Source organism: Phodopus roborovskii, unplaced genomic scaffold, assembly GCF_943737965.1.
Source record: "Phodopus roborovskii unplaced genomic scaffold, PHOROB, whole genome shotgun sequence".
Classification (NCBI taxonomy): domain Eukaryota; kingdom Metazoa; phylum Chordata; class Mammalia; order Rodentia; family Cricetidae; genus Phodopus; species Phodopus roborovskii.
The window spans coordinates 69,653,948-69,672,222 of record NW_026126418.1 but is presented as its reverse complement, the minus strand read 5'-3'; the positions used below and the strand labels follow the sequence as shown (position 1 = coordinate 69,672,222).

The window sequence follows — 18,275 nt, the reverse complement described above, 5'->3', positions numbered from 1 at the left end:
TAGGGTTCAAGGACCCCAGACTCACTGTCGTACTTACTCTGTTCTTTTACTCTGCCTATCTTTGGTTGAGTCTGGGAAAACTCAATTTTTTTCAAATGAACCCAGTGGGAGAAGGGGCCTTGCTGGTTAAGTGTGGTGTAATGGCCTGGCATCATCCAAGGGCTTTGGGGAGGGGGCATCCTGACCCTGATGTCCCAGCAGAAATGTGGAATGCTGAACTTAAGGAAGACAAGAAAGGAAGAGGGAAAATTAAGGGGAAGAAGGAAAAAATGAGGGAGAGAAGGAGGCGAGGAAGGAAAAAGGATAAAGAATGGGGGAAGGATGTGCGAAGAAAAGGGAAAAGGAAAGAAATAAAACCTAAAGAAAGTGATGGCTCCCCACACCCCCCCCCCAAAGTTAGGGACTGTAAGTGAATGCTTTACGTTTTAAATTTTAATAAGTCAGCCACTCTTTTTCACCCAAATGCTACTCTAAGTTTCTGGAGAAATTTCCAGTGGGCCAGAAGCTCCTGTGAAGTTTTGATAAGCAAATGTGGCTGCCCTCGCGCCCTAGTCATTGGCTGACGCTGCAGCCGCCAGATTTTGACACAAATAATCAGATTGAAAATCAGGGAGGGGAACAGAAGAGGAAAAAAAAAAAAAAAAAACAGAGAGAGACAAAAAGGAGAAGTGTCTGTTTGTGCAGAGACTCATAAAGTTGACAGAGCTGAGAGCAGTCCCCAGGGACTGTGTGGAGGTTCTGGGCTCTCAGGATCCTCGGGCCGGCCAGGCAGGCAGAACTCAGAAAAGGGACAGCTCCTTGCAGGTGAGTGCTGCCAGACCTGTGGTGGCTGGGCTCTTCTGAAAAGTTCCTGTCCTGAGTCCCCAAAGCAGAATGGCTGCTTCCCTTTACAGTTAGAGGAGGAATGTTGTGGCAGTCTCTCTTCTGGATGCACAGCTCATCACCAGAGGAAAGAAGGAGGAAGGAGAGTGGGCCAGGCTGTGATGTCCTATGCTAGTGAAGGGGTCATGCCTTCCTTCTGGGAGTTTTGAGAAACTTCACTGTAGGCTGCTAGACTTCATCCTGACTCTCTGTGTGTGTGTCTCTCTGCCTCTTTCTATGTCATTGTCTGTCTGTCTGTCTCTCTCTCTCTCTCTTACACACACATACAGAGCACTCTTCTAGGGCTGTGGGTAGTATGCGATGCAGCTGGAGATATCCAAGTTGGTGTCTCTCTTTGGGTAGAGCTGCCCTGTGCCAGGGACTCAGTAGCCCACTCTCTCACAGCCCCCAATGACCTTCTCAGAAGTTCCTAGAACCACTGAGGAGTCAGACACCTTCTCCTTGGGAACCCACAGGAAGAAGGTGACAAGCTGAGCCTGCCCCAGGCTCCCGGAACAACAGGGTTGGGGATAGGAGGCACTGTCGGGGGTTCTCGGTTCTTTTTGGGCATCCATAGCTCTCCCTACCTACTTTTAGAAGAAAAGGGGAGTTTGTGTTCTTGGGCTTCTTGGGAAATAGGGTTCATTGCAGAGATGCCCCGTAGATGCTATTGGTCTGTGGTCTTGAGAAAGCCAGCATCTTTATGAGACCACCTCTGGCTATGGGAATGGCAGCACTGGGTGCTTGCAGAACTGGGCCTATCCATTCACCTGTGACCTTCTAAGCCCTGCAAAGTGGTGACTGTCTCCCATCAGGAGAAGTGTAACATTTCAATTTAGGGGTCAACATGTAGAAAGTTCTTTGGGGGAGTCTGACTGTTCTGCATCATTAGATTTGACTGATAGAATCACTCCAATGGTGCTCACCATTCGCAGCACTTCAGGAAAGGGGGGAGATGAGGGTTCCACTAAAGGTCTGGGACCAGGTAGCTCCAGGTCTCCCTTCACTGGGACCCAACACCAGAAGGCTCCTAAGTCTGGAGGTGTTTGTTTTTACTCCTTTCTGGTGGCAATCCCAGCCACAGGCGCTGCTCTGCTCTCAGTGCGGACATGTGCAGACAAGGTTTCATTTGCTCAGTGTTGTCCCCATTGTGGTAAAGTATCTACAGAAAGTTGACCATCTTGTGCTTTTGATTTGTGTGGCACTACTGTGTGTGGCACATGGAATTCAGGGACTACCACAGAAGTTCACTCCCAGGCCCTCTTCTTCTTTCTTTCTTTGCTATGTAGTTTAAAAAGACTCTCCGTTTCTGATCCTGCCTCCACCTCCACGCTCTATCCTGAGCTGTATCTCCATTTCTTTTCTTCTTTTCCGTCATTTTTTTCTTTTATCTTTCCTTTCTTTTTTAACTTAAAATTATTATCATTAACTAGGTATGGTGGTGCACACCTTTGATCCTAGCACTCAGGAGGCATAGGCAGGTGGATCTCTGTGAGTTCAAAGCCAGCCTGGTCTACAAAGAGAGTTCCAGGACAGCCATAGTCACATAGAGAGGCCCTATGTCAAAAAGACAGCAAACAGTATTATTACTTTTATTATTAGTGTTTGCTTTGCATGTGAGAAAGATGCAGGGGTACACATGCCATGGCACACATGTTAATGGAGTCCATTCTCTCTTTCTACAACATGGGTTCTAGGGATTGAATATAGGTTATCAGGCTTCCATGGCAAGCGCTTTACCCACTGAGACATCTCACTAATCCACTTTCTTTTCTTTGAGACAGTGTCTCCCATGTTTGTCCAGGCTGGGCTCACACAATCCTCCTGGCTCTCTCCCAAGGATCCAGAACTGCAGGTGCTTGCCTTAGCTCATCTGGTGAACTTTTCATTAGCTATCAAGTGGAATCACCTTGTACAGCCACCCCCAGCATCCATCCCAGTGCTGTTTCCTTTTGTGAAGCTGAAACTCCACACCTGTTAACCAATAACTCTTCCCCCCTGCTAACCTCAAATCTACTCCAGTCTCTGTGAATTTGCCTATTCTGAGCAACTACACAACACTTGCCCTTGGGTGGCTGGCTTATCTCACCTCCCTTGTTCTCAGAGTTCATCATGCCATGCATGCTGGAGTTTCCTTCGGCTAGTAGACTAAATCATACTCTGTGCTTTGGCCTGACTATACCTTGCTTATCCATCCTGCCTGGCTGGAACCTGTACCTGTCAACTCTTGAGGGCAGAGTTGCTGTGGATGTGGATAGAGTTGCTGTGGATGTGGATAGAGTTGCTGTGGATGTGGATGTACAGAGTCTCTGAACTCTGTGCTTCAGTGTATGCCTGAAAGTCACTTGCTGGCTTCATGTATTTCTTTGGTGGTGCTGGGTTTGCACATGCAATTCACTGGCTTTAGGCTTCTTAAGGCGATCCAGGATCCTGGCACATGACTCTGTGAGATGGCTTTGCAGTTTGTTAGTTACCTTCTTTCCTTTTGCCCTTATACATAAGGAAGTCCAAAGGGTCCCCAGTAGCTGACCCCGAGAATAAACTCAGTCTTGCCCAACCCTCCTGAAAAGGGAACCCAAGTGACCAGTGTCTCAGGCAAGGTGGGTCAGTCCCTAGTTGAAGGTCAACAGATTGTACATGGGATTTTAGAGTAAAGGGGAAGTTTAGAAATCTCTTAGCCCAACCGTCTCTTCTGAGAGATAGGAAAACCAAACCCAGGTTAGCGGCTCCCGCGGTCGCAGAATCAGACTGATCTCCACTGGCTGTACAAGGTGTCTCTAGTCAGGACAACAAATCCTGATGAGCCCATTAGACTCAAAGCCTGGGACTGTAGGATGCTGTGTTCCTCCTCCAGGCTGCCCCAGCTGAGGTTCTGACTCAGGGTCGATAGACCCTCTATGCCATAGAGTCTGTGGTGATAGAAGGGTTATGAAGCAGGCTGACAGGGGCCTCTTCCGGAGGCCAGATACCATCACTGCCTCAGTTTTATGAAGAAATCCCAGTGTCTTTCACAATCTCTGCCCTGAGCTTTCTCAGATGCTACGTGTGAATCAAAACCAAGTGGTTGTTAATTAACTACACTATAGGTAATTGGTTCCTGTTTTCTTTCTTTTTTAAAACTCAGGTAACAAGCAAATTCTCTGGATACACTTGGCTCCCACTTGTACCAAGTGCTGGCTGTATTTCTGCCAGGTTAGGGGAGAGAATGCTCTGGAAGGCAATCCAGTGGAAGGAAGCCCCCAAAACCTCTTGCTTCCCAAGTGAGCACCCATAAGTGCTTATGGATGTTGGAGGTCATGGTCCTGTGTTGCCCTGGGTTTTGGTTGGTTTACCTAGGATCTCCTTTAACTCTGGGCCACTGGCAAAACTGACTTTAAGAAATCTGTTCTTATCTGCCTTCCACCTGAAGCTGGTCAGGACCTTGGGCGGGGTCTTTGGGGGTCAGAAGAATATGACTTTTTGTTCCAGCCACCACTTTCTTTTGGTACTATAACCTGTACTAATGGCTACTGTGATGAGTGCTGATAGTATGGGGGAGAGGAGGACAGTAGCCAGGAGTCAAATCCAAACAGGACAATAAAAGTAGCCCTGGGCCTGGCTCTGCCCTGACCACTCGAAGCCTTGAGACCCCCCCCCCCACCTGCAACCTGAGGACACTTCCTACTTGCCTGACACAATGCACAGAGCAGAGCTGTGACCACGGCTTCTTTTCTTCCTTGGTGCAGTAGCCGCCTCTCAGTGAGGACCTGTCATGGAAGTCCTGGCACAGCCTGTGGCTAACAGACCACACTGAATAACACCCCCTCCCCCAGCACTGCTGAGAGTATGGAGGTCCTGGAGCCAGATGGACACATCCTGCCTGGCCTTGTTCTGCCCTGAGCAGCCGCAAAGCCTGGCTTCTCTTCTGTGAGCAATGGATGGAACAGAGCTTCATTGAAAGTGCTTAGGCAGGCTAAGGCAGACCCTGGTTGCCATTAACTCTTTTTCCCAATGTCCTGTCTTGACTACTTTAGACTGCATCTTGGTTTTAGTTGATTTCCTAAGAAAATAATGTATGTAAAAGAAAATCAACCAGCTTTTGATTGATTGTGGCTCTTGAGGCCTCTCCAGAACAAAGGTGGAGGGGAACCAGCACCCTGCTCAGGGTTTAGAGTCCTTCAAGTGAAGAGTTGGGAAGATTCAGAGGGGGGAAGGAAAGGAGAAGTCCAGGAGGAGAGGGGGGCAGGGGAGGAAGGCTGTCCCTGGAAGATAAGGTTGTAGCTGCTGTGTGTACCAGGAAGAGCAGCGGTCCCTCCAAATCCTTTGTTTAGAGAACTGAGAATCTCTTGGTGGAATGGACCCAAGAGAATAAGTCCTATCCTTCATTTTAGTGTTCAGAGAATGGAGGGCCTTGAACTTGTGCTAGCTCTTTGGTTCATCCTTAGAGTGCACCTGCTGGGCTGAGCCAAGCTTCCCTCCTGGCCCCTTCAGCTCTTCCTCAGTGAGTGGAGATGCCCTGTGATGGCATAGCCTATGTTCCTGCTGTGCACCTTGCACACCCAAGGCTCTTTCTTGCAATGCCTGACACTGAATCAGGTCCTGCTCTTAGCCGATCTGAATACAGGATCCACAGCAAGAAGGGCTGGACCTGGATACCCTGCAAACAGCTTCAGACATTGATACTCCCCAGCAGGATTCTAGGCTAGGGGAGAAGCAAACTTGGGGTTCACCCCTGGGACAGGAGTGACTTGAGGGCCATTGCCCCAAAGCTAAACTCCAAGCTGTCTTTCCTAATCTTGCCTCTCACCCTGGTCTGAGCCAGAGTCTTATCACCTCGCCTGCACTGTTGTTCAGATGTAGCCAAATCCTTTTCCCGCCATCGCTGGGCGTATCACAGATGGAGCCTTCAGTGGGTGGCTGGTCCTGGGTGGTGAGGGTAGAACTCCTCCCAGGCTTTCGATCTTTGGCCTTAACAGCCTAGAGTACAGAGAAGACAGAGGACTCTGAAGGCGTTCTCTGTCTCCCTGAGCTATGGGAGCACCACACAGGCTAGGGCAGGGAAATAAGCCATTTGTTGTGGGAGAGAAATCATATGCTCCCCTAAGGGACTCAGCAGGAGACATCTTTGGGCAAATCCTTTGACTCATTTGGTCCTCAAATTTTCCCCTAAACTCATCTAGGAAGTTAACTGCAGAGCAATAAGTGTTTACAATTAAGGCTTCCCTGTCTCAGTTGCCCCAAGTTCCTCTGTAACTGCCCCCACTTCAACCCCTGCCAAAGGTAGGCAATGAGAACCTGGGGTGCTCACCAGCATTCCAGGATGGATAGCACACCTTAAAATACAGGAAGTTAATCTAGAGAACTCAGTGTCTGCCCAAATTGAACAACAGGCAAACTGAGGTTCTTTCCCTATGAGATCCCTTGGGAGAGGGGAGGAGGAGTTGCTGTTTTTAAGACAGGGACTTACTCTATAGACCAGGCTAGCTTTGGACTTGGGGATATCCAGTTCTCTGCCTCCCAAGTGCTGAGACCCCGAACTACCACATCTGGCTTCACTATGAGCTTTTTAATGTAAAAATCTAAGCTCAGATTGTATGGTCTCTCAAAATGTGTCCAAGTGGAACTCAAGAACAGCTCTTCTTAATTGTCTGTTTTAGACAGGGTTCCTTCCTATAACCCAGGCTGGCCCTGGACTTATTATATAGCTGAGGATGATTTTTAACCTCCGATCCTCCTGCTTCCACTTCCCAAAAACTAGGATTATGAGCATGCACCATCATACCTGGTTTTATGCAGGGGTTGAAACCATTATGCATGCATTCTACCAACTGAACTGGGTCCCCAGCCCTTCAAGTATAACTTCCTAGAACCGGGGTTCAGTGTGTCTGCTTCAGAGACCCCAGCTCCATCCTCCCTTCCCTTTCCCAGTACAATTCAGGCCGACTCCAGTTTGTAAGCATAAGTGTATTTTACCTGTAACTAATTTGAAGTTCTGGAGGTCCAAATAGTCAAAGTATCAATAAGTTTGGTTCCTTCTCCAAATTCCAAGAAAGTCACTTCATGGGTCTCTCCCAGCTCTTGGTAACAAACATCAGTCCTCAGTATCCCTCATCTTACAGAGGCATGATTCTAATTCTTGTTTCTGAGACACAAGCAGTTCTCCCTGCACCGAGCTTGCCCTTCCTTTTCTGACATGGGTCAGTTTGGATGCAAGGCCTATCTTCAGTCACATCTTAACTTGATGTGGCATTCACAGGTACCAGGTGGATGTGAACTTTGGGGGAACATTATACCAACACAAGTTTGGGTGTCTTTGATCTCTGGAGGAGGCTCCAAAATTCAAAGGAATGATGCTTGTCACTCTAAGCCACTCCCATCCTTTTCCCCCTCCCAGGTGTGGCATATACTCTGAAAAATGCCACGATCCTTCCTAGTGAAGAGTAAGAAGGCACACACCTACCATCAGCCCCGTGCCCAGGACGATGACCTGGTCTGGCCTCCTGCTGTAATTCCTGGTGAGTCTGAGCTCAGGCTAGGCCCCACCCCACACCCACTTGGCACTCTGTCCTGATGATGCTGTGGCATCTCTTCTGCAGCTAGGAGTGGCCTAGCCATCACTGATTAAGTGAATGTATGAGTCAGTGAATGAATGAATGAAATACTCATCTCCTCTAACATTTGGGGTTCTGGAAGCATCAGGCTTGGAGCCAGGTAGGGACATGTGAGTCCAATTAAGATCTGAGGTCAGGGTGCTCTGGGTTCCCTTGCCTCTACCCATCCAGGGCAGAGGATCTGGTATGAGCAGCAGCAGGTGGTTTCCCTAGAAACATGGTGCCTCTTGCTTCCTGCAGGCATTCCAGAGCTGTAGGTGGTAACTCTTGGGTCTTGTCTCCCCACAGTGGTAAAAGAGCATATCTTGAGTAGCAGCCCTGTCCTTGGCACACTACTCCCAAACCAGAGCCTGGACTGGAACACAGTCAAACAGGAGCAGGAGATGCTGCTGGACCAGAGCCTGCCCAAGATGGCCTCAGCCCCAGGTACCCAGCTGGGTTTCCACCATCCCTTGCAAGTGCCAGACAGGAAAGTGGTTGGCCTCTGTTGTGGTAGGACTTCTTGAGGTCATGAAGCTGGGGAGGACCAATGAGATCACAGAATGCCTCACTGTTTCTGCTGGACATTTCTGGCCAGGCACTTCCTCTAGATGAGAATGTCTGTGCTGTGGATGCAAAGCAGCTGAGAGGTCCATAGGGCAGTGGTCAGGTGGTGCCCTGGAGTGTAGGAGCTGAAACTGCAGTGAAGACTTACAGAAATAGTACTTATTGGGTTTACACACTGGAACCCTCAACAGGAGATCACTAGGGGAGAGATGGAGCACTGGCCTCCTTATCTCAAAATTAATTGCCTGAACCAGGTGGTAGTGGTGCATACCCTCAATCCCAGCAATCAGGAGACAAAGGCAGGCTGATCTCTGTGAGTTAAAGGCCATCCTGTTCTACATAGAGAGTTCTAGGGCAGCTAAGGCTGCATAGAGAGTCCCTGTCTATACACAAACAGACAAATAAAATTAATCACCTGGCGGCCAGAGAGATGGCATGGCAGTTAGGAGCGCTCGTTATCCTCCAGGATCTGAGCACCACAAGGCAGCTAGCTTACAGTTGCCTGTAGCTCCGGTGCCCTCTTCTATCCCCTGAGGGCACCTGCACATACATGGCATGCACACAGGCACACACTTACATAAATAGAAAGTTAAAAGTAAATCCTTAAATAAATCCCCTGCATATGTCTTTACACAGAGGGGCCTCTTGTGAAATCCCAATCCCTGGATGGGGAGTCGCCGGTCTCCGAGTCACCCCCTTTCTATAAGCCCAGCTTCTCTTGGGATACCCTGGCCTCCTCCTACAACCATAGCTACCAACAGACCCCGTCCACCATGCAGTCAGCTTTTCTGGAGCGCTCTGTGAGGTTGTACGGCAGTCCTCTCGTGCCCAGCACTGAGTCCCCCTTGGACTTCAGCCTCCGCTACTCTCCAGGCATGGACACTTACCACTGTGTCAAGTGCAACAAGGTGAGTGGTGGTTATGGGTGGCATGCGGGTGTGGAGGGACCTTCTGGATCCCTCCCACAGCCTCCATTTTATAGACAGGAAACTGCCACAGAGAGGTGAGAGGACTTCCTGGGATGCACAGTAGGACAGCAGGACTACCAACATAGTTCCCTTCCCTGCTCCATCCTGCTCTGGAGCTGGGCCTGTGACCTGGATGACCACAGGCCTGCCTTCTTCTAGGGTCCTGACGCTCTGCTCTGTTCCAGGTGTTCTCCACGCCTCATGGGCTAGAAGTGCACGTCCGTCGCTCTCACAGTGGATCCCGGCCCTTTGCCTGTGACATCTGTGGCAAAACCTTCGGCCATGCCGTGAGCTTAGAGCAGCACACACATGTCCATTCCCAGGTGAGCAGCTGGAATGCGCTGAAGGAGACACAGACTGGTGTGTGAGGGGGACTCAATACTTGCCTCCCTATGTCTGAGTCTTCTAACTGGGTCTCTGATTAGCTGAACTAACTTCACATCTGGTTGGAAGAAACTCTGGGGATTTGAGAATTGGGGGGGGGGGCATGTCCATGAGACTTAGAAACCATTCTATGCTCTTAGTGGCCCAGCAGGCATCCTCAACTCTTTAGGTCTTAGAGTTAGGTTTAAATGCACAGCTCACCCCACTTATCCCTGTCAGTTGGGACCCAATCTTGGGACCCATTCCTTTCCAGAGTGGAATGAGTATCTATCCAGCCCTCTACCCATTTCATACAGGGCAGATGGAAGTGGCTTACTAACAGCTGGGTAGATGAGAAATGTGGACGCCACCCCAGGAGCTTCCATCCCTCAGCAACAGACTGGGAGCTGGTTCTGTCTTCAACTTCCCAGCCTCCCACAGTCCATCCAGGCCACTGCTAGAATTTCCCCAAGGCAGAGAAATGAAGAAACCTACCAGCACCAGGCTAAATGGCTTGCTTGCCCCAAATCATATGGCTACTGGGCTGGCTAGGTGGCTCAGTTGGTAGAGTGCTTGCCTAGTGTACATGAGGAGGCCGTTGGTTTGAGCTGGGAATGGTTGTGCACATAACAGCACTCAGGAGGTGGAGGCAGAAGGGTCAGAAGTTCAAGGTCATCATTACCTACATAGTACCTTCAAGGTCAAGCTGGGCTACATGAGAACCTGTCTTCACTACACTAACTTAGAATGTCACTGTCCCAGGCACGAGTGAATTCCTGAAAAGCTTAGATTAGTGGTTTTATCGATCAGTCAACAAACACACCTTGAGGCTTATTTTGAGAAGGATACTGTGAAAGGCACAAGCAGCTATCTCATAGGAAGCCAGTCAGGCCTCAGCCTCAATCTAAGGAAGCAGGGATAGGGGTGGGTTCTTCCTGCTCCTCTAGACCCCTGTCCTTGAGGCCACCCCAATGGAGTGTCCTCTTTCTCAGGGTGTCCCAGCCGGGTCCAGTCCTACGCCCAGCTTGGCTGTCCCGGGCCTCGAGGCCACACCTGCACCTGACCCCCCAGGGCCTCGTTTCCTCCGGCAGGAGCGTAGCTTCGAGTGCCGGATGTGTGGCAAAGCCTTCAAGCGCTCATCCACCCTGTCTACCCACCTGCTCATCCACTCGGACACTCGGCCCTACCCCTGCCAGTTCTGTGGGAAGCGCTTCCACCAGAAGTCAGACATGAAGAAACACACCTACATTCACACAGGTGAGTGCATCCATGCCGAGCCTGGGAAAAGGCCATTGGGTCTCCTTGCCTGGCTTCTAGGTGCCCCATCATTTGCCAAGAGCCCACTTGATGGGGGTGGCATGGAGAGCTGGACAGTCATTCAATGGAAAGAAACACTAGAGAGATGGCTAGGTCAGCATGGACCTTTGGGCAGAATTCAGACAGTGGGTGGATTATTCATCCACCCACTCACACGGCCGTTCACTCTGTCTCACTCTCCACTGTAACTCAGTGCTTGTGTGGACCAGTCCTTCACAAGCCATGGGGATCTACTGAAAAAACAAGGAAGGTCTGTGTATCTTGGACCAGCTTAGACTCCAGAGAGAGGCAGTATCAGTTACTTTATATGACAAGGATACCTGTAAGAAGCTACTTACGGGAAGGGTTATTTTGGCTCATTTGAGAGTAGAGTCCATCATGGCAGGAAGGCATGGTGGTAGGAGCATGAGGCAGCTGGTCACATTATCTCCACAGCCAGGAAAGAGAGAGAGGAAGGCTGGGGCTCAGCTCGATTTCTGCCTTTAATGCAGTCGGTTCAGGACACCAACCCATGGAACAGTGCCAACCATAAAAAATGTCTCACAGTCATTCCCAGAAGTGTGTCTGTCACCTGGGTGATCCTAAGTCCCATCAACTTGAAAATATTGACCACCAGAAAGGCATTTTTGTTTGCTTGCTTGCTTATTGAAACAAATTCTCAAGTAGCCCAGACTAGCCTTGAAGTTTATATGAACCTCAACCTCAAAAGTCCCCTGTCTCTACTTCCAGAGTACTGGGATTAGTTGTGCACCACCATAGCTGGTAAGGGGTGTATCAATTGCAACTCTGAATTTTCCTTTTTGTTTTTTGGAGACAAGTTTTCTCTGTGTAGCCCTGGCTGTCCTGGAACTCACTCTGTAAACCAGGCTGGCCTTGAACTCAGAGATCCACCTGCCTCTGCCTTACAAGGGCTGGGATCAAGATGTGTGCCACCACTGCCTGGCTATTTTCCATCATTCTCTAAGGTTGGCCATAAGAGAGACATAATAGAGAATGAATGAATGAATGAATGAACGAATGAATGCAGGATGGAGGCTGTAGGCCTGGCACTGCCACCTTACCCCTGCTCCTTGTCCTTTCCCCAGGTGAGAAACCGCACAAGTGTCAGGTGTGCGGAAAGGCCTTCAGCCAGAGCTCCAACCTCATCACCCACAGCCGCAAGCACACAGGCTTCAAGCCCTTCAGTTGTGAGCTGTGCACCAAGGGCTTCCAGCGCAAGGTGGACCTTCGCCGTCACCGTGAGAGCCAACACAACCTAAAGTGAGACTAGCTGCCAGCCTGCTCCAGTGTGTCTCATCCAAAGGCCACCCTCACATTCTAACCTTATTCTCCATCCTCCTGGAAACAGCACTGCCAGCTTCTTTTGAGACTTGAGGAGTTGCCACGTGACCTCAAGCAAGCCATGCTCCTTCTCAAACTGCTGCAGTGTGTAGAAGTCAGCTCAGGTCTTTCTGAACAGGAGCAGACACAGATGCACTCTGGTCTCATCCCCTGCCAGAGCATAGAAAGCTACAAGACCCGAGTGGATAAAATTGGTATGCCAAAACCAAACAAGAGCAGGGTTCCACAGAGAAAGCCTCCTGCCTGCTTCTCTGTGCCTGGGAACTTTGAATTTATAAGGTTTCCCTTTCTGGCTGCCACAGTTAGAGTTGTCACCTGCCTCAGCTGCAGGTCCGACACCCCTCTTCTTTAGCCAGATGTGCTGGCTGTCCACCCCCTCTCCCCCCACCCCCACCACATTCATCTGGGAGCCAGGCTCTGAAGTCAAGCCACAAGGCTGAGAAATGAGTTGGTGTGTCAGAGACCTCCTCCTCTCAACCAGTGTAAATAAAAAATAAACATGGATTTGTTTACTTGTGACCACCATTCTTAAAGTGCCTACTAGGTACTTGGACTGTCTGATTAGTTTAGGGCCTTGACAAGGAGCTAACGGACCAACTGAGAAGCATTATGACAGGCACCCCAGGGGGCGGGACTAGTGCTGTTGCAGGCAGAGTCAGTCCCTGCAGCAGCTATAAGGAATAGCCACAGACCTCTTTAGTGTTGCCTTGTGAGTATGGCAAATGGAACTTGGCAGCAATGATTAAGTTTAGTTTGGGGCTGCTGCCTGACTAGCTGTGTGACTTCAGATGGGACCCTGAGCCTCTCTGGGGCTCAGCTTCATTGAGATACACTGTAATCACAACAGTCCTGTTCTAGCCGGAATATTAGCAGGATTAGGTGAGACTACTCATGGAAAACAGTGCACAGGACCCAGTTCTTGCAAGCATTACCAACCTCTCAGCGTTCCTGTCTAAAGACCTGCCCCTCCAATAAGGCCATACCAATGCTACCTTCTCCATGAAGCCTCCCTTGTCTTCCCAGAGGCTCTCTCCTCTGACACTAAACTACTTGCAGTTCTTGCCCACAGCCTAGGAGCTGCTCACAATCCTCTGTAGATAGTTTTGACTTTGGTAGAAGGTACAGACACAAGTGTTTCCATATATTTTCTCACTCAGCATAACCTTCTACAAGTCATGTGACATTGTCCCATTTTACAGATGAGAAAACTGAGGCACAGAGAGCACAGCCTATTGGAAATATGAGGGTGTTCAGAAAAGAAATTCCCTGGGGGCTTAGCTTTAGTGGTGGCTCAGTGCTTGCCTATAATGTGCAAAGCTTTGGGTGCAATTCCTAAAAAAAACAAAAACAAAAACAAAACACAACTAATAAAGTAAAACAAACAAACACACAAACAATATATATATATATATGTATATATATATATATCCCTCAAAGAATTTCATTGTCTTTAAATTGTTCCTCTGCAAAACACAATTTAACTCTGTGTGTGTGTTTGGGGGGGGGCAGGGACATAGGCCAGATCTGCCTCAAGTATTGGATGGCTATATTTGTTACTTTCCTATTGCTATGATCAAACACTATGGCCCTGTGATAGTGGTGTATGCCTTTATACCAGCACTTGGGAGGCAGAAACAGGTGAATCTCTGTGAGTTCAAGACCTGCCTGGTCTACAGAGCAAGTTTCAGGACAGCCACGGCTACACAGCAAGGCCAAGGCTACTCGTGGAAGGAAAGGTTTATTGGAGTTTATGGTTTCAGAGGGGTAAGAGCCTGTCACAGTGGGCTGCATGGCGGCAGGCATGGCAGCTGGAGCAGGAAGCTGAGGGCTCACATCTCGAACATCAAGCATGAGGCAGTGACAATGAACTTGAAATGGCCCAAATCTCTAAACTCAAATCCTGCCTTCAGTGACATACTTTCTTCAACAAGGCCACACCTTCTAAATCTCCCAAACAGTGCCATCAAGTGGGAACCAAGTGTTCAAATGCCTGAGGCTGTGAGAGAAGTTTCATTCAGAACACCACAAGAGCTGTGCCTCTCACAGGGACTCCAGGCTCATTCATTCAGCTATGTGGGAGGGCCCAAGTCAGCACAGCAATCCTCCTGTCTCTGCCTCCTCAGGACTGGGATTGCAAATTCGCAACTCCATATCTGCCTGCTTTTGGAGTACAGAAGATCGAATTCAGGTCCTCGTGATTGCAAGGCAAGCTCTTTACTTACTGAGCTCTCAACCCAGACCAACCTTGACCTCTTAAACTGACTTGTTTAGGGTATTTGGCCCCTTGGATACAAATGTGAGACTCTTTCTACCCAGACAAAGCCACCCTTACAGTGTGTGTGTGTGTCTGTGTGGGGGGTTGGAAGTAGGGAGGGAATCCTGCACCTCTCAGGCAAGGAGATAAAGTGTGAAGGTAGGGAATGGGTATAGGAAGCAGTCTGTAACTGCATGTACTCCTGCTTCTGTGAACATACACCCCCTCCCACACACACACAGACCTGCTTTGCATGTGTCTTGTTTGCGAAACAAAACCAAGACAATACCAGGGTTTCAGCCACTTCTGCAGTGTGTGTGTGTGTGTGTGTTTGGGGGGGGGGGGAGAACAGAGACTGGAAAGCAGGTGAGTACCTTCCTCCAGATTGGCTGAGGTTGAGGGTGGCTGAGGTCAGGGGCAGTCAGACTGCTCATCCACTGAGTGCCCCCATAGCAGAAGGGGAAGAGCCCACAACAGTCTGAGAGTAGGGAGTGGATTGGTGCTCCATTTCATATCTCAGACCAAGGTGGGTGTGCATGAAGCTACCAGGGCCCAGACTGGCAAGGCTTTATGGCCCGGGCTGGGCTGGCAAGGCTCTGTGCTCAGAGATGAGCAGAGCTATGCAGGACAGGTTTCACAGAGGCAGCAGCTCAGGAGCTGAGGAAGTCTGGAGACACATTTCAGACTGGCCTGTAATACCTCTGTCTGGTGGGAGTACAGCTAGCTACAGAGTCTCTGTCTCCATCATGATGCCTTCGCTGGGGGAAGCTGGTTCAGTGGGTGCGGTGGGGCAGAGCCCATCTGCTGGGATTTGAGGGAAGCTCAAAACCCTTGTTCTCTACTGCTGGTGACCCTTAGCTTCCTGTCTGGCCAGAAACTCTTGTCACTTGTGTCACTGTGTGAACTGAGAGACACTACCCAGCCCTGTAAAAATCACCTGTCACTTCCATTTGCCACTGACCCAGAGACGGTGGCTCTCACCAAGGTCACATTGATAGTTAGCAGCCTTGTCAGAATCCAGCTTTCCACGCCTCGATCCTGCAGCTGGCCCTCCCAGCCTTGGAAGCCCCATTTACATAGAACATGGTACAATGTGGACTCAGATTGTAGAGTGTGGTGGGAGGGTATGGGGGTTGGGGTGGGACTGCCAGCCCTAGCTCCTTTATGGAGGACAGGGTAGGTATGGAGGCGGACACTATAGCAGGGTGGCTGGTGAGTCCTTACAGAGTGTCAGTCAGCTGCTCAGTGATGAATGTCCAAACAAATGCTTTTGAGCTGTAGAGATGGCTCAGTGGTTAAAAGCTGTTACACCTCTTACAGAGGACCCCAGTTTGACTCCTGGCACCCACATCAGGCAGTTTACAACTGCCAATAACTCTGTCTTCAGGGGAATCCAGCCTGTGGCCTCCAGGGGTACCAGCAGCCATGTGTACCCACACACAATCAGAAATACAAGAAATATTTTTAAAAACAATATTTTAATGTAGAAACAAATTGAGCACGTTAGAAAGTAGAGAGTCATATAAAATGTCTCCTTGGCAGTGGCTGCTTGATGCTGTATCCCCAGCGCTGGGCTCTGTGTTCCTGCTGAATGTGGGTGAAGCCTGGCCCAGGGCTGTGATGTAAATCACTGATAAGGATGGAAATGTTTCTTTAGGTTGGCTGAGAACTGTGGGTGGCTGAGTTGGCCCCATCCTTCCCCTCTCTACCTCTGGCAGAATGTGCTGGTTGGGAAGACAGGATGAACAGATGGAGGCCAGGAGGGCAGGGCTGGGTGTCGAGCATTTGAGAGTAGAGTCTGTGCTACCTTTAAGAACGGAACAGCCCCTGAGGGTCCTTAAAGCTCAGGCATGTCCCATCCTATCATCCAATTGGGACCTAGTCCTTGCTGCTTTTGGTGACCCTGCTTTCATGGGTGTCCCCAGTTCAGTCCTTAAATTTAGAGCCCTCACTCCACTCTGTCAGGGCCCTACCCACTCTACATGTCCTTTTAGGTGAATGGGTAGAGTTCTAAGGGGGACAATCTGAGAATGAGGAAGAATCTTTGCCCTCTGGGTGCAGACAAGACAAAGGACCCTTCTCTGTGTGCCTGAAGTTAGGAGAGCTGAGCTTTGGACAGTGACTAAGGCTGTCCACCTTTGGACAGTGACTAAGACTAAGCCACCACTGGGGCCCTCAGGGAGTGAAGGGTGTCCCACGGTAGAGGAGAGGCAGGGACAGAGCGAGGGTGAACCAGGCTCCACTGGAGCCTCTGTCCCTGAGCACTCGAAGAACAGCAGATCTTCTCCATCACACCCATGATGCTCCCTCCATGGGAGCATTCTTCTTCCCCTCCTATAAGTCTTCGAGGCTTTATGTCCAAACTCAGGGACCCCAGAAAAAAAGTTTTCAAACTCTGATCACCCCTCGACCTTATTCCACTCCTAGGGAGGCAATCAAAAGATGAGTGGGCACAGAGCATGTGTGTATCATGTCTGTAAAAATGGCAAGAGTGACACTCGGTGGTGGCACACGCCTTTAATCCCAGCAGTTAGGAGACAGAGGCAGGAGGATCTCTGTGAATTTGAGGCCAGCCTTGTCTACAGAGCTAGTCCAGGATATCCAGGGGTACACAGAGAAACCCTATCTGGGGGGTGGGGGGGAGGAGCATTCCCAGTGCCCACGAGAACCACATGGCTGGTGGCTGTGCATGGTCTGAAAAGGGTGAGCGTGCTTTGTAATGGTTGGTCTGATGGGGGTGACTATAAGGCTGTTCGGATGCAGGGAGAATATCAGACCAGAACGTCATGCCAGTCTGTCAAAGCAGCACAGCTGTTTGTCTGACAGCCGTCCATGCTCACAGCCTCTGAGCCTGTTGACCAAGGAGAGGAAATTTATGGTGGATAAAGAGCCTGAACTAAGTATGCTGAGCCTTTTCTCATTATTAAAAAAATACATTTATTTACTGTTATTTTACATGTATGTGCCTGCGTGGCTTTATGTGCACCACATGTGTGCAGGTGCCTGCAGAGGCCAGAGAGCATTGGATCCCACGGAACCAGAACTACAGATAGTTGTGAGCCCGCCATGTGGATGCTGGGACCTGAACCTGGGTCCTCTGTAAGAAGAGCAAGTGCTTTTAACTGCTGATCCATCTCTCCAGTCCCCTTGCCCCCATTATTTCTCATTACTCCTGAATCAAACAATATAACAGTCACTTGCTGTGTAATAGCACTTGCCTTGTGTTAGGGTTATAAAGTCATGAAGCAATGGCTTAAAGTATGAGGGGAGAACTGGAAAAAAAACCTGGAGGACATGTGAGGGTGCTTGTGTGCTATTGCAAATAGCACATGCCTATAATCCTAGCTCTCATGAGACAGAGGTCAGAGGATCAGAAGTTTAAGCTACATACAGGGTTCAAAGTCAGTCTCCAGTGTGAAAGATCTTAATCTCAAAAAACTAACAACAAAATAAAGCCACAAATAAATACTAGGTCATTTTATAAGAGACGAGTATCCATGGTGACTCCAAAACCAATTCTCCACTGACACTCAGGGCCCATTGAATATTTCACAAAGGCAAGCCTGAAGAAGATCCACCAAGGAATGGTTAGTTCAGGCTTCTGGGGGCTAGCAAAGAGGAGTGACCTCATTCTCCTGCGGTTTATCAGAGAGGCTTAGATTTAGGGTATGTGTATGCCTGAAAAATGGAAGAGAAAATGAATTTTCAGAATTAAACCTTCACAAAGGAAGTTATTTCAAGTGGAAGGGTGGTTTAAAAGTCAGTACATATGGGCTGGAAAGTTGGCTAGCAGTTAAAAGCAAGTCCTGCTTTCGAAGTGGACCTAAGTTTGGTTCCCAGGACCCGTGTTAAGCAGCTCCAAGGAATCTGATGCCTCTGACCTCTGCAAGACACCTACACATACTCTCTGACACTGCCTGAAACACAGAGAAATTTTTTTAAAAAATCAATATTCAGGGCTGGGGAGATGGTTCAATGGTTAAGAACACTGCCTGTTTGTGGGCCAGGTGGTGGTAGCACATGCCTTTAATCCCA

The 18,275-nt window shown here is 49.4% G+C and overlaps 1 protein-coding gene across 2 annotated transcripts; it reads left to right on the top strand.

Moving 5' to 3' along the window:
• The first annotated feature begins 767 nt into the window (after positions 1–767).
• Positions 768–12,508, top strand: Gfi1b (growth factor independent 1B transcriptional repressor). 2 transcript variants are annotated; one of them, XM_051184017.1, is made up of 7 exons: positions 768–804; positions 7,235–7,355; positions 7,740–7,877; positions 8,634–8,905; positions 9,151–9,288; positions 10,321–10,585; positions 11,731–12,508. In XM_051184017.1, the coding sequence occupies exons 2-7, from the start codon at positions 7,256–7,258 to the stop codon at positions 11,907–11,909; spliced, it is 1,092 nt and encodes a 363-aa protein (XP_051039974.1). In that variant the 5' UTR covers positions 768–804; positions 7,235–7,255; the 3' UTR covers positions 11,910–12,508. The 2 variants fall into 2 exon arrangements, with proteins under 2 accessions (XP_051039974.1, XP_051039975.1); XM_051184018.1 differs by having other exon boundaries at positions 10,420–10,585; positions 11,731–12,506.
• Positions 12,509–18,275: the final 5,767 nt, after the last annotated feature.

What these genes read in the sequence shown, in the direction of transcription:
- Gfi1b (XM_051184017.1), top strand. Translation starts at nt 7,256, where the DNA reads ATGCCACGATCCTTCCTAGTGAAGAGTAAGAAGGCACACACCTACCAT. An exon ending in CAAGATGGCCTCAGCCCCAG is followed by an intron (nt 7,878 to 8,633) that starts GTACCCAGCTGG and finishes GTCTTTACACAG; the next exon opens with AGGGGCCTCTTGTGAAATCC. An exon ending in ACTGTGTCAAGTGCAACAAG is followed by an intron (nt 8,906 to 9,150) that starts GTGAGTGGTGGT and finishes GCTCTGTTCCAG; the next exon opens with GTGTTCTCCACGCCTCATGG.